A 14,948-nucleotide genomic window follows, 5' to 3' on the forward strand; every position below is an offset into this window, starting at 1 on the left:
GAGGTTCTATTATTATTATTATTATTATTATTATTATTATTTTTATCTTTTTGGTAATTAAGGCAGTGTTTTTACTCATCAGCCCCGAGGAGAGGAAGCACCTTTGACTTCTACAGATAACTTTAAGGGTACTTTCATAGGCTTCACTCTCTCTCTCTCTCTCTCTCTCTCTTCTCTCTCTCTCTCTCTCTCTCTCTCTCTCCTCTCTCTCTCTCTCTCTCTCTCTCTCTCTCTCTCTCTCTCTCTCTCTCTCTCTCTCTCTCTCTCTCTCTCTCTCTCTCTCTCTCTCTCTCTCTCTCTCTCTCTGAAACAGTGCTGCTGTGCTATGTAGCAAACCCACCGCATTCAGAATGTTAAGGGAACCTGAGCAAAGCTGACGCGCTTTTGCATGTGATTTAGACACAGTCTTGAAATACACACGATCTCTCGTCTCAGTCAGCTACACAGGGCTTGCTATTGAACCAGCGCCACGAAGCCCTATATATTAAACAGCTTTAGCGAAAAAAAAAGTTTTGCAACTTGCGCCTATGAGGTATGGTTTCTTCCTTTCCAAACAATGTAAAACAATACCAGTACATAACGTCTACATAATGCTGGATAATAAGCTAATAACTTGTTGTAAATCACTATTTAACCGGGTTTATGTATTTGTTCAAACTATTTAAATCCAGTTTTGCGCAAGGTTGGGCAAGGTTATTATTATTATTATTAGTAGTAGTATAGTAGTAGTACTATTGGTGATCAGTTTTAACATATTAAAGCTCAATGGCTTACCTACTCAAATAAATAATTCCACTTTTTAATTTCAATAACATTTCTTTAGATTTACCTTGTGTCTCACACTTTGACAGTTTGAAACGGGTACCCAGTTATACAGTGGTGTAGTATTTAAAATGAATGCTCTAATTATAATACACAGTCCAGAATAGCAAATACTTTGTAATAAGTTGATAAGGGAAGCAATGGTAATTACGCAATTATTTTAAACGTCTTTCTGATAGCATGTGATCATGAAAGGGCTTATTTTTTTGGTCACCCTTGATTGATAAAGAGGTACAAAGACATTCCACTGAAGTTTAAAAGAGTGATCTTCAGCAAAGCACATTAGTGACATCTTCTCGACTCTACAGAACAATATATACATTGAAGTTATATATCTGTATGTTTCTCAGCTGGATTGTATAACATCTCCTCGCGAATTTATTTGATAAGACCCTTTGATGTGGTAAGCTTTAAGCTTTTCGTATCTAAACAAGATCAAGTAATTTTCTACATAATTTAGTCTTTTGATTGGATTTTCTATATTGGTTCCAAATGCAAGTAATAACCGGAGAGCGCGAGGAATGTATATGTTTACTAAAATAATTCGATTTCAAACGGCCTGCCTCGGAGTCCAATTCAAGATTGAGTAAAAAAAAAAAAAAAAAAAACTATAGAAAATAAACAACAAACAAACGAACAAACAACCCGCAAGCACAGCACAGCGCAAACGAAGGCATATATGTGCAATTTTGGCTTGTTCTGTACATAATTAAACGGTTGAATCCATCAAAAAAAACACTTTTGTAAAAAAAAAAAAATCAGCTAGATTTCTGAGGTTTTTGTAACCGAATCTATATAAGGAAAGCGTTGCAACATTTGCTGTAGATCTCGAGGTATTGATTTGTTTGTAGTTTATCGCTTTTGGTAGCTTTGGAGATTGAAATAATACATGTAATTCTGTTGCTCCTTAGTCTAAGTTCGAATACTTTATCTCTTTCCCCACTGGTAGCTTGCAATGAGCAGTTACGAACCCAACAACAGCTGGCATGAAAACAGAACACACTGTCCACATGCCTGCGTGAATTACTTTCATGTTGTGGTTCTTCTGTAGATATCATTTTATATTTTCAAAGCAGCAAAACATTGTATTCTTCTTCTTCTTCTTCTTCTTCTTCTTCTTCTTCTTCTTCTTCTTCTTCTTCTTATTATTATTATTATTATTATTATTATTATTATTATTATTATTATTAAATTGCACCATTAATTTAAGATAGCAAGTATATATATATATATATATATATATATATATATATATATATATATATATATATATATATATATATATATATATATATATATATATGATAGCGGTGATTATTATTGTTGTTATTATTTTTAAAAAATGCACATTATATCCCCCTTCGGTTATAGTTTTTTATTTACATTTTTAGAAATTTTAAAACTGTTTTTGTGAACTTTGTGGAGATTAAAAAATTGACCTGCCATAACTTTGCAAAAAAAAAAAAAAGTACAGCATTATCAAATAGATACACAGACAGGAAAGTTAACATGGTACAGTTATACATGGTGACTGAAGAGGATATGCAAGACAGGTGAATGGGGTGGGGTGGGGTGGAGGTGTAGTTTAGGACCCCAGTCAGCAGCCCCCACCACACCTCCAAGGGATCTAATCATGAGGATGTGTTGACACTTTGCTGTTTTAACCTTTGCCAGCCTCCCTGCATCTAAAGGTGTCCCGGGTTCAGAGTGCAGTTTGTGCTTCAGTACCTTGCTATTGACCCCAGACCCCAGTTTCACAGACAGCCTCGCAGGAAGCCGGCAGTGTATCTGAGCCTGGCCTGATCAGCGGGGCTGTTCCGTCACTAACCCCTGCCCCTTTCACCCTCAAACGGCAGACCCCTGAAGGGAGATTGACAGGTGGTTCCCACAGCACAGTTTTACTGGACAAACAACAGGGACCCATGTGCCTTTACCAATGCTTATCTTGTCAAAGTTTAGATGTAGCCTTCAGGGGTGTTTTTTTTTTTTTTTGTTGTTTTTTTACGTGTCAGTGGAACACTGGTACAGTGCTGTATTTTTTGTATTTTTTGGTGTGTGTCTGTGTGTGTGTGTTTTTCATGGACACTATTCCTACAGTGGAACCCCATCTTGTGTTCACTGGGAGAGACCCTAATTGAAACTGTTTGCTGTGTTTGGAGTAGGTAGCTGGATTGTTGCTTGGTTGTTTTGTTCTTAAATTTATTGTTTTTTTGTTGTCTTTTATTAGCAAGGGCATGATTTTTAAAAAAATGTTTTCACTCCTTAAAGGACTTAAAAGATGTCTTTCCTTGTAAAGGAAAACAGGATTTACAGCTACAGTATAGTTTTCTGTACATTAATTAAAATCCTAGCATTCTGCTTGTAAAATAGAAGCATCGCAAATGGCCGATGAATACAAAAAGTTTGAGCTGTAAAAACTTTGGGTAGAATTATTTTAATACATTTTGTGTTTCTGAAATGTATCAACCAGTATTTAAATTATTAGAATGTAATTGTTACTTTTTTAAGCGTTCATTCAGTAATAGTCTTTAATTAAATAAATATGTCAATTAAATATGTAAAATTAATTTATTTTCATTTCATTAACCTTCTTTTAAAAAATGGCTTTAAAAAGTTATCTGTATTGTTATAATAAAATTTAAAGTAGAAAGTGTAGAGATATAAAAAAAAAATATATAGGTAAATATAATTTGTATATTTCAAAAAGATAAAAGTTTTTAATCAAATGTAAAGTTTATGTAGGGTTTGTACATATTAACTGCAAGTGTAAAAACTAGACTGTGTAAAATATTAGAAGAAATCTGAATTTGTTTTATTCGTAAGTAGTAGCTGCAGCGCATTCGTTTAAACTAACAGTGCAAGCCTGTAAAGTTGTAATGGTTTGTGCGTTTGTGTATGGCTAACTTTTCAGTAAGGTTAGGATGTTGAAGGATTGTTATATTAAAACAGTGTAGTGTTGATCAATTTCAAAGAACCCAAGAAATGTATCCATTGTAGTTTGGTTACAGTGTTTGATGTGGCTTCAGATGGATACCCTTTTTTAAAGCTTCTGTTGGATGAATGATATCCAGTAGCCCTTATAAAGAGTATGCTGCTGTAGTTGTTGTTTTCCTGTGAATAGCTGATGTTCTTGTCAGTAGTGGAAATAGTTTCCCGGTGCTACAGCAGTATGGTGTGTGATTTCTTTCCGCGGCTACTTCACTGATAACGTTGCATCATCCTAAGCAGTCAGTATACTTAGGTCAAGAAACAAATTAATAAAAGATGTAGAGAAAGATTTCAACATTGTAACCATTGCATTCCTGAATAAATGAGCTTTCTTCTGCTGCGCAGTACCACAGAGATGGAAAAGCAGAACGATTCCTAACTATCCTTGCAAAAGTAACGTAGCAGCGTTTTGATTTCTCACTTTTCAATTGGTTGTTATTTGCATGAGCACAGCTGACCAAGCGCTTTTTTTATTATTTATGTGGCTTTATGTTTTAATTAATGTGATCTGGTTGAAAAGTATTATATGCTCCATAGAGAGAGAGATCAATGGAACATGTTGACTTAATAGTTTGAAGCATTTTGTACAAAATGTGGGAACAAGCAGAACAGCTTTTGTCCCTTCAAATTACAGCAACAGGAGCCAAAAAAAATGTATCAACAGTATTTAGATATAGGTAATTTAGGGTTTAAATAGGTTACATTTTCATTTTACTTTCACTTTTTTTTTTACTGATTTTAGATTAAAATGTGTATAATGTTTGGGTAATGTTTTGCAAGCAAATGCACTCCAAGTAGATTTTTTAAAACAGCCACAACTAATTCCTAAAGCCCTGTAAATATCTACCAGGATGGTTATTAGAGAAGCGAGGCTGGATTTGAATGCCATGGCAACTTTGTGTTATCTGATTTATCAGGACAGAGAAACACTGAGGGAGATAATCCCTGAATTAAACAAGATCTGCTTTCAGAGCTTGCTAAAATGACCACACAGCATTGTACTACAGGAGTTAGTTTCCCCATGCTGTGTAAACAATAGGGTGCCATCCTGTTTTTGAATGGGATGGAGTCAGAGATTTTTTATGTTTGATTTGGAAATGAATCCTTGCAACGATACAAACAGTAAAGGCCAGTGTGGATATAGGGGCAGTGAAGGGATTCACAGCAAACGCATTCAGTAACAATTTGTAAATCAACTAATATGTTAAACAGCGAAAGTGTCCAGGTTAACAAAGTGCTAGCAGGGGAGAACTGCAGTCCTTCCTGAGCAGTTAACAGCATACAACAAAAGCACTGATCAGCAATTCAAATCGGATCTCTTGTGCAAGCCCCATTTGCAGATAACCTGTTTATAGTTTTTACATTAGATACTAAGTTTTATTTATTTGTACTTTGAACCGTTATTTTTGAAAAAAAAACATTTCAGTGTTTTTTTTTTTTTTTTTTTTACTGTTGCACATCGCACATGATAGCTGCTGTAAACATAATACTATAAATAAGCCTTTTTTTGTTGCTGTGTCAGGGTAAAATAAATAAATAAATAAAGTCAATATATCAGTAATGTACTTCACAGTGCTCTGTGTGTGTGTGTGTGTGTGTGGCAGTGCTGTGTGTGTGTGTGGCAGTGCTGTGTGTGTGTGTGGCAGTGCTGTGTGTGTGTGTGCATGTGTGTGTGTGGCAGTGCTGTGTGTGGCAGTGCTCTGTGTGTGTGTGTGTGTGTGTGTGTGTGTGTGTGTGTGTGTGTGTGTGTGTGCATGTGTGTGTGTGTGTGTGTGTGGCAGTGCTGTGTGTGTGTGTGTGTGTGTGTGTGTGTGTGTGTGTGTGTGTGGCAGTGCTGTGTGTGTGTGTGGCAGTGTGTGTGTGTGTGTGGCAGTGCTGTGTGTGTGTGTGGCAGTGCTGTGTGTGTGTGTGCATGTGTGTGTGTGTGTGTGTGTGTGGCAGTGCTCTGTGTGTGTGTGTGTGTGTGTGTGTGTGTGTGTGGCAGTGCTCTGTGTGTGTGTGTGTGTGTGTGTGGCAGTGCTGTGTGTGTGTGTGCGTGTGTGTGTGTGTGTGTGTGTGTGTGTGTGTGATGAAAGTTCAATCAAAATTGACCCTCTATAAACAAAGCGACTCGGGCTCCATATTTTGATGGTAGAGGTTCTGTTTTGCTTGTCAACCGTTGATTGGAACTTGAAGAGCTGCAAATTAGTTTAGTGGCAGGGGTAAACTGTCAAAGATGTCTCCAAGTTGGTTGAAAATGAGTGAAGTTGACAGCGACTTGAAAGTCTAATAAGTCCTTCAAATGGTTGATTTGCTCCTGGTGGACAACTAGACACTGAAGGGTATGAAATATAGGAAATCAATACTTTTCTATGGAATTTCATTAGGCCACAGTGTCTTCAGTTCATAGTATTTTATATTTTGATGGATTATGTGAAGAAAATGATTATCTAAGACATGGGCGAATTGATGAAACTCACATGTTTGGCTTTAAAGATCAGTTTTAAGCAATTCTTCAGAAAAAAATATATAGATTTTTTTTAATCCCTCCCTCAATGTACAGGTTTTTTTTATTGTGTTTGTGTGTTGTGTACACGACAAACAAAATGTAAAAGTAAAAGCTTATTCTTCTATGTATCACTAATCTTTTGTCCTTTTTTTGTATTTTTCAGGAGACGCCCAACAAGGCCAGGAGAGTCCACCCACGGAGAGCAGTGATGCCCACGTCTGCAGCAGATGCTGTGCAGAGTTCTTTAAACTATCAGATCTCCTACAACACAAGAAGGATTGCACTAAGAATCAATTAGTTCTGATAGGAAATGAAAATTCAGCCTCTCCTTCCGAAACCTTCTCTCCAAGCTCCCCTCCACATAATCCTGATGAGCAGATGAATGACACAGTTAATAACTCTGATCAAATAGACTGCAGTGACCTTTCGGAGCAGAACACACTGGACAAAGAAGAATCCATGGACATGGACGTTTCCGGAATTAACAGCAGCAGCAACAATTCCTGCACCATCAACAATAGTATTACAAGCAGTACTAGCCCTACGGTGGGATCCTCAGCCGTCTCAACATCTCTACCTCAACTAGGTAAACTGACTGAGCTGGGCAATTTCTCAATGTTTAACAGCAATGTAATAATCGAAAACCTGCAAAGCACCAAGGTGGCGGTGGCCCAATTTTCCCAAGAAACCCGCCCTAAAGGCAGCAACAGGCTTGCTGTCCCTGCCCTGATGGAGCAGCTCCTAGCTCTGCAGCAGCAGCAGATCCACCAGTTGCAGCTCATTGAGCAAATCCGTCACCAGATATTATTGTTGGCATCTCAGAACGCAGAAATGCCAGTACCCTCCAGCTCTTCTCAAGGTACATTAGGGACGCCTGCCAACCCATTGACAGCACTCAGTTCACATCTCTCCCAGCAGCTGGCTGCAGCTGCCGGATTAGCACAGAGCATTGCTAGTCAGTCTGCCAGCATTAGCAGTTTGAAGAAACTGACTGCAGCACAGCTACCTCAGAGCAACCCTGTCAACAGCATGGTGCCCCCAGGCATTGGATCATCTCCCAGCGTTAACGTCTTGGCAACAGCAGCTAACGCCCCTCCCTCCGACAAACTATCTGCACACGCTGGCAATCTGAACCCACAGCTCAGCAACCCGTCAATATCGAAAACCTCCTCACCAGCCTTCGGAATAGGCAGCTTGTTAAGCCCTGCATCCAATCCACTTCTACCTCAGCCCGTTTCCAGTAACCCTTTGTTCTCCAACCCCCTGCCCAGCATGGGCACGGCGGTGCATGATGATCTGAACTCCTTATCTGCCCTGGCCCAGCAAAGGAAAGGCAAGCTACCCAACGTGACCTCCTTCGAGCCCAAAAGCAGCTCGGAAGAGGCCTTCTTCAAACACAAGTGTAGGTTTTGCGCCAAGGTGTTTGGGAGCGATAGTGCCTTGCAGATACACCTGCGATCTCATACTGGAGAGAGACCGTACAAATGCAACATCTGTGGGAATCGCTTCTCTACCAGAGGAAACCTGAAGGTTCACTTCCAGCGACATTTAGAGAAGTACCCCCACATTCAAATGAACCCCTATCCTGTGCCAGAACATTTGGACAATCTTCCTACCAGCACAGGCATCCCCTATGGAATGTCCATGCCCCCGGAGAAGCCAGTCACCAGCTGGCTGGACACTAAGCCAGTTATGCCCACCTTGACCACGTCTGTTGGCCTCTTGCTCCCCCCAACAATGCCCAGCTTGCCAGCCTTTATCAAAAAGGAGGAGAATCACGTGCTTCCTGTGACCAGCCCTCCCAGTCCTGTTAAAAGTGACTTAGGTGCAGCAGAACCACAGTCAACGAAAAGCAATGACAGCATGTTGGAAGAAGGTGAAGGTGGTGCCCTGCCTACCTCAAATGGGAAAATAGAAGAGATCAATCAACCCTCTAACTCCCCTACCTACATGAGCTACAGCTCTGCCCAGGAGAGTGCTGCCGACCAAGGCTCAAACTGCAGCCCACCTTTTACCAGTAACCCACTGATGCCACTCATGTCCGAGCAGTTCAAAGCAAAGTTTCCATTTGGAGGTCTCTTAGATGCCACGCAAGCATCCGAAACATCCAAGCTCCAGCAGCTTGTGGAGAACATTGACAAAAAGGTGAACGATCCAAATGAGTGTGTCGTCTGCCATAGAGTGCTCAGCTGTCATAGTGCTCTTAAAATGCACTACCGCACACATACTGGAGAGAGACCTTTTAAGTGTAAAGTGTGTGGCCGGGCGTTCACTACAAAAGGGAACCTGAAAACCCACTACAGCGTTCATCGTGCCATGCCTCCATTAAGGGTCCAACACTCTTGCCCAATCTGCCAGAAGAAGTTCACCAATGCAGTTGTCCTACAGCAGCATATCAGGATGCACATGGGGGGTCAGATTCCCAACACTCCCCTCCCAGACAACTATCCCGAGTCCATGGAGTCTGACACAGGGTCCTTTGACGACAGGAATTTCGATGACTTGGAGAACTTCTCGGATGAAAATATGGAAGCCTGTCCTGACAGCAGCATACCAGATACTCCAAAGTCTGCTGACGCCTGTCCAGACAGTCTGTGTTGTTCCCCTGTGCCCCCGGAAATGTCTGGGATAGCTGCTTTGGAAAAGCAGATGAAAATGATCAATGCCGGGCTTGTGGAGCAGCTTCAGGCCGGCAAGTTAAAGCCGGTTGAAAACGGATCGGTTGAGGGTGACCACATGACCAACGACTCGTCATCCCTCGGAGGGGACATTGAGAGCCAAAGTGTTGGGAGCCCTGCCATCTCAGAATCTACCTCTTCCGTGCAGGCGCTGTCCCCTACTAACAGTTTCACGACCCACCACAAATCCCCCGGCTTTGAAGAAAAGCAGCTGAGAGCTTTATCAACCGATCATGCAAGCGCTGTCACCCTGTCCCCCACCAACAGCGGGGTCTTGGACCTGACTTCCTGCAACCTGCTGAAAGACCCTCTGGGCCTGCTCTTCCCTTTCCGGGACCGTGGCACGTTCAAGAACACGGCGTGCGATATCTGTGGCAAAACGTTTGCTTGTCAGAGTGCCTTGGATATTCATTACCGGAGCCATACCAAAGAACGACCGTTTATTTGCACAGCCTGTAACCGGGGGTTTTCCACCAGGGGCAATTTGAAGCAGCACATGCTGACACATCAGATGCGAGACCTTCCCTCTCAGTTGTTTGAGCCCTCCAACCCCAATATCGGTCCCTCTCAGAGCCCTTGTGGCCTGCCTGCCTGTTCTTTAATCATCAAGAGTGAGGTTGTCAATGGTTTCCAGCACTGCTCCCCCCAGCACTCTTCATCGGGTCCTCTGCCGGTCTCTGCCACGTCCCCGGTCTTACCTCCTGCCCCTCCTCGAAGGACACCCAAGCAGCATTACTGCAACACCTGTGGGAAGACCTTCTCATCCTCCAGCGCTTTGCAGATCCACGAGAGAACGCATACCGGTGAGAAACCCTTTGCGTGTACCATCTGTGGAAGAGCTTTCACAACCAAAGGCAACCTCAAGGTATTTATTTGTCTCAGGGTGGTTTGTTTTGTTTTGTTTTGTTTTGTTCAGTTCTTCAGTTGTTAAATATTATATTTTAAGAGGTTTTTTTTTTCTCATTTACAAATGTATTCTTTGAAGGTCTTGCAGGGGGTGGGCAGGTAATAGAAGTGATACATTAATTCAGATAAATATGTCAGCCTGACTCTGGCAGTGCCATGTTTATTTAATTTCTTAGACTACACTATTAAAAAAAACTTGTTTCTAGAGCTGTCTTTTATTATTATTATTTTACCCAGCAAATTGATTTTTTGTGTTGTGTTATTTATGTGTTTATTGACGTATTTATTTATTTTAAAAAATGGCTGTCAGTTGCATATAAAAACATGTGTTTTATCTAGAGTGCAGTTTTATAATGATGGGTCACTAGTTTCCATCAGCCTGGATTTTTTAAAATTAACATCACCAGTGTCCGCATATTGTGAGGAAATAAATAACTTGAAAGTTTGTTATCACTAACCTTTTGTGGGATAAAAGAATTATTTTCAATAGTTTAGAAGCCACACAAACAGAATTTAATTTAAAGACATAAATATGTTTTTGTTTTGTTTTTCTAGCTAGAAACTGTTTCTTAGTTTCACAGTAATGCGAAAAGAATAATTGCTTTCAGGACATTGTGTCTGTCCTCCAGGCTCTCACAACATCCAGTCGGGAGAGAAAACAAGATACTTTTCTGTGTCTGCAAAGGGCATCTGTAGGGTAAACGTGTCGTATACAATACAGAGCACTGCAATGAAAGTGGACATTGCAATTTTAGTCAAGCCACAATGGCTACCCTTTGGAGACTAGATAACGCACACCCATTAGAAAGTGCATATGTAATATGTTTGAAAACAGAAAATAGTGAGGCTGCCTTCCAGCGGCCACATTTCCAGTTTCATTTTTCTCTTTTTATTTTGTTGCTTCATGGGAAAGTGAGGTTTCAATGAACACAGTTCAGTGCTGCTCGCATGTTTAAAAGTGATTGACGTGTCTCTTGTTGTTCCTCTTGTTCTTGTTGCAGGTTCACATGGGGACTCACATGTGGAACAGCGTCCCTGCCAGGCGCGGTCGCAGGCTCTCAGTGGATGGGCCCATGGCATTCCTAGGAGGCAGCCATGTCAAATTGCCAGAAATATTCAAAAAGGATTTGGCTTCCGGGACGGGAAACGGAGACCCCACCAGCTTCTGGAATCAGTACGCCGCAGCCTTTTCAAACGGCTTGGCCATGAAGACCAACGAGATCTCTGTGATTCAGAACGGTGGCATCCCTTCCATACCTGGGAGCATCGGCAATGGTGGCAGGTCTCCCATCAGCGGCTTGACAGGGAGCTTAGAGAAGCTTCCAAACACGGAACCCAACGCACCTCTAGCTGGTCTGGAGAGAATGGCAAACGCGGAAAACGGGACCCATTACCGATTCACTCGCTTCATAGAAGACAATAAAGAAATTGTGACAAACTAGGAAGGCGCGATTAACATTCATATGAACAGAGCAGCTCTGGCCTGCCTTTGAAACTTGACCAACTACAAAGTTAAGAAGACATGCTTTTTTTGTACAATGTACAACTTCTATAGTTTTGAGGAGCTTATTTATTAGTCATAATAACCTTGCTTGGAATCAAGTTGAAGCATAAACAGTTACTTTAGTTTTCTTCTGTGTTTCGGCCAGAATGGACTTGTGTGAGTTCTTTAAAAAAAAAAAAAAAAAAAAAAAAAAAAAAAGTTCTGTTGGGACTTCTAACATTTGCTACCATGTCTGGTTAGATGATCTTACCTTGGCATTAAATTATTTTATATATGTAGTATATAACCTCTGGTGTTCCTGCAATGCCACAGTGATGCATTCTTTAATAAATACTGTACATGTGTTTGTGCTGGACAGCCCACCAGCTGAGCATTGTTTTATCTTTCTTCCATGAAAAAGACTGATCCTACAGACAAAGGGGAAAAACACCTCTGTCCTTTTTTTCCTATCAACAGTTTTTGATTTTTATTACAAAATTAAAACTGCTTTAGTTGTTTTGTAGAAGTAACCGCTTTTGTTCTAGAACTGTTCTTTGTATTGTGCTTTTTACTTCCTCCGTCTTTTAATGTTCTGTAAAGTTTTAAGAACGCCGCAGCTGTCAGAGAAGTCTTCAAGAAGTGTTGTCTTGGTAGTTTAAACTGAGAAGAAATCAAAATGCCTTGTAGGTATGTTTCTGACTGATGAAGTGCTGGAACTCCATGTTGCTGCTATGTTTTAGCATCTTTTACAACATCAGATAAAACCATTGAAATGTAGATGCTCCTGTAAATAGTATATCTAATGTGGAACAATTCCATTGAAAAAAATGTACATATATTCCTAAGTCCATCTTGAGCAAGGGACAGATATGTTTTTTTGTTTTGTTTTGTTTTTTTGTACTAGGGTTGAAAACCTTCGGACTGTTACATGCACCTTCTTGGAAAGTTGAAAGATATAAGAGTCCAGTTCCTCTACAGCTTAATAATACTAACTGACATAATGTCACTCTTTACTTCATCATAATCAAATACAGCAGTTTTGCAAAAGAAAAATTAACGAGTGTTTCATTATTATTATTATTATTATTATTATTATTATTATTATTATTATTATTATTATTATTATTGTTGTTGTTCTCTTGGGTTTATTAACTGCCATTTTGCCCAGATGTATTGAAATGTTGGGAGTTTCTTACTGTAAAACATTAAATTATAGAAAATAAATCATACAGTGTTAAGGATAAGTCATTGGACAGATCTTTAAAATGACGACCTAGTATTGTAGCGGTTAGACACGATTATACTTGTAAAAACAAAAGTAAAGAAGAACATTACAGGACTGTTTCTATTCAGTCTCACGGAACATATTATTTGTAGAAGTATTTGTCATATTTTGTAAGATTTAGTTAATCACAAATTAGGACGATTTGTTTAATGAAAAAAAATAACTTTTACACTGTATATCGGAAGCGTTTTTGTGAGTATAAGTGCATTTAAACATATGCCATCTCGTTATTTAACCCTAATTGTTTTCAACGGGAAATGTGTGTGAGTCTTTAATTCACTACTGCGGGTTTAGATATAGCAATTCTCTTATTAATCATCATTATGGCTGTATAGATCAGAACATTTACTGGTCTTAATATCATTAATAAGAAATATAAATAGATTTTTTTTTTTTTTTTTTTTTTTGTGGTGTGTGTAGGATTGTTGAAACTGACACATTTGAGTGGTCAGCAGTGGGCTGTAGATCCTAGATATGGTCTTGGTCATTAAGAATGGTGAATGCTGAAATCAAATACTTTATCCCCACTGTTGTCAAATAGCAGCATCTTTAATTACATTATCGATCTGATCAGACTTCGGCCATCTCTGCGTTTGTATTGATGTCAGAGACGCCGAGTCCCAGCTCCGATAGATTACTTTTTAAGTTCTCTCATTTTTTTTTTTTTTTTTTGGCCAATTTTAACCGTGCATTTTATTACAAACTTTCGCAAAGTAAAACAAAGGTGATAAGCAAAAATCTTAAAATTTTAGTTGTCCGATATGATAATACGTATATGGCTTTTGTGAAAAGGAGTAAATATTAGATAAAAACAAAACAAAAAGCAACCTCGGATCAGCCCTATTCCTTATCTGTTAATATCGGCACTATTTCAACTTTATATTAGTCTATATTGTTAACGTTTTGATCTAGTGTCACAAAGGCTGAAAATAAACTACTGAGAATTTTAACAAGGCCGAACTATTTTAAAAATGTGAACATACAATGTTTTAGAGAAATTTAACAAGATATTGGGAAAATTATAATAATTTAATATTGATAATTGCATACATTGGGGAATTGACCGCTCCTTTTAAAATTGCATTTAGCAAAGTTGCAGAGAGGCCCGAGTTTGAAAAAGCCGATCCGCTGTTTGGTTTTTTGGTTAATTGATTGGAGCAAACTGAGGTTATTTGCTTAATTAAGAAATCTAGATTGCAATTAGACATGAACATCTTCCACATGCGGACGGGTTGTTTCCTCCAAGATTATATATCCATAGAAAAAAACATGTGATTGTGTGCAGTGACCACTGATTATTGAAACTATATTGAGTTATACTTTATTAAGCACTGACGTGCCACTGAAATCGTATTTAAAAGGTGTTTAAATTGAATAACCCGAATATAGTTCGCCCAAAATAAGGTTGCATTGTGTTGACCGTGGCGCCGAATTTTACTTAGAAGACTTTGAGTTAGGCACAAAATGTACACACCTATTTTGCTAAAGGAAAAAAGGTCATTATGTCGCTGTGTACGTTTAGCAGAAAAATCAAGCAAACCTTGTTCTGAGCACTGAGCAAGCACACATTTGCTGTTCGTAGTCATTGTATCTCATTCCATTGTGTCTTAAAATAATAGACGCGAAATGTAAATATAATGTATAGCCTACTATACAAAGTAATAATAATAATAATAATAATAATAATAATAATAATAATAATAATAATAATAATAATAATAATAATAATAATAACTTCAGCTGACGTGTATTTGGTTTTCTTTTCTTCATGAAATCACAAGGCACACTGTATACACCAGCCCAGATTGTCGCGTCGCAATAAAGATCACATCGCCCTAATGGAATCAGAGGTATTTGCTTCCAAGCAGTCTTTTATTTGATTTGAAGTGATATTTTCCCTTTGCTTCTCAACAGCTGCCTTTAATTTTACACATCGTTGCACTTCCTGCAACGCAGGATCTGTTAATTTGAGCCCAGCATCCTCCCTCCCTCTCTCCCTCTCTCCCTCTCTTTCTTTCTCTGAATTTTCTAGCTGCCTAAATTCCCCAATATTTACAAGATCTGGATGCTAAATGATCCTTGCAAAGGGCCCGGTTTCTGGTGGTCCCCCCCGCCGCCCCTTGTCTCTCTGACAATCACATCTGGCTCTTTAATCAATGTATTGTTTGCCTTCAGAGCATCAGCTTCCGGACACTTTTATCACAAAATAAAATACCTGAAAGGGGTCACTATTGACTCTAAAAAGAAAAAACAAAGTCTTAGATCTTCTTAACTAACTAATACCCCCCCCCCCCCCCC

The 14,948-nt window shown here is 39.3% G+C and overlaps 1 protein-coding gene across 1 annotated transcript; it reads left to right on the forward strand.

Moving 5' to 3' along the window:
- Positions 1–322: 322 nt before the first annotated feature.
- LOC117425930 (sal-like protein 1) lies at positions 323–14,494 on the forward strand. The gene is made up of 3 exons (XM_058992892.1): positions 323–532; positions 6,462–9,841; positions 10,884–14,494. The coding sequence occupies exons 2-3, from the start codon at positions 6,677–6,679 to the stop codon at positions 11,322–11,324; spliced, it is 3,606 nt and encodes a 1,201-aa protein (XP_058848875.1). The 5' UTR covers positions 323–532; positions 6,462–6,676; the 3' UTR covers positions 11,325–14,494.
- Positions 14,495–14,948: the final 454 nt, after the last annotated feature.

Source organism: Acipenser ruthenus, chromosome 19, assembly GCF_902713425.1.
Source record: "Acipenser ruthenus chromosome 19, fAciRut3.2 maternal haplotype, whole genome shotgun sequence".
Taxonomy (NCBI): domain Eukaryota; kingdom Metazoa; phylum Chordata; class Actinopteri; order Acipenseriformes; family Acipenseridae; genus Acipenser; species Acipenser ruthenus.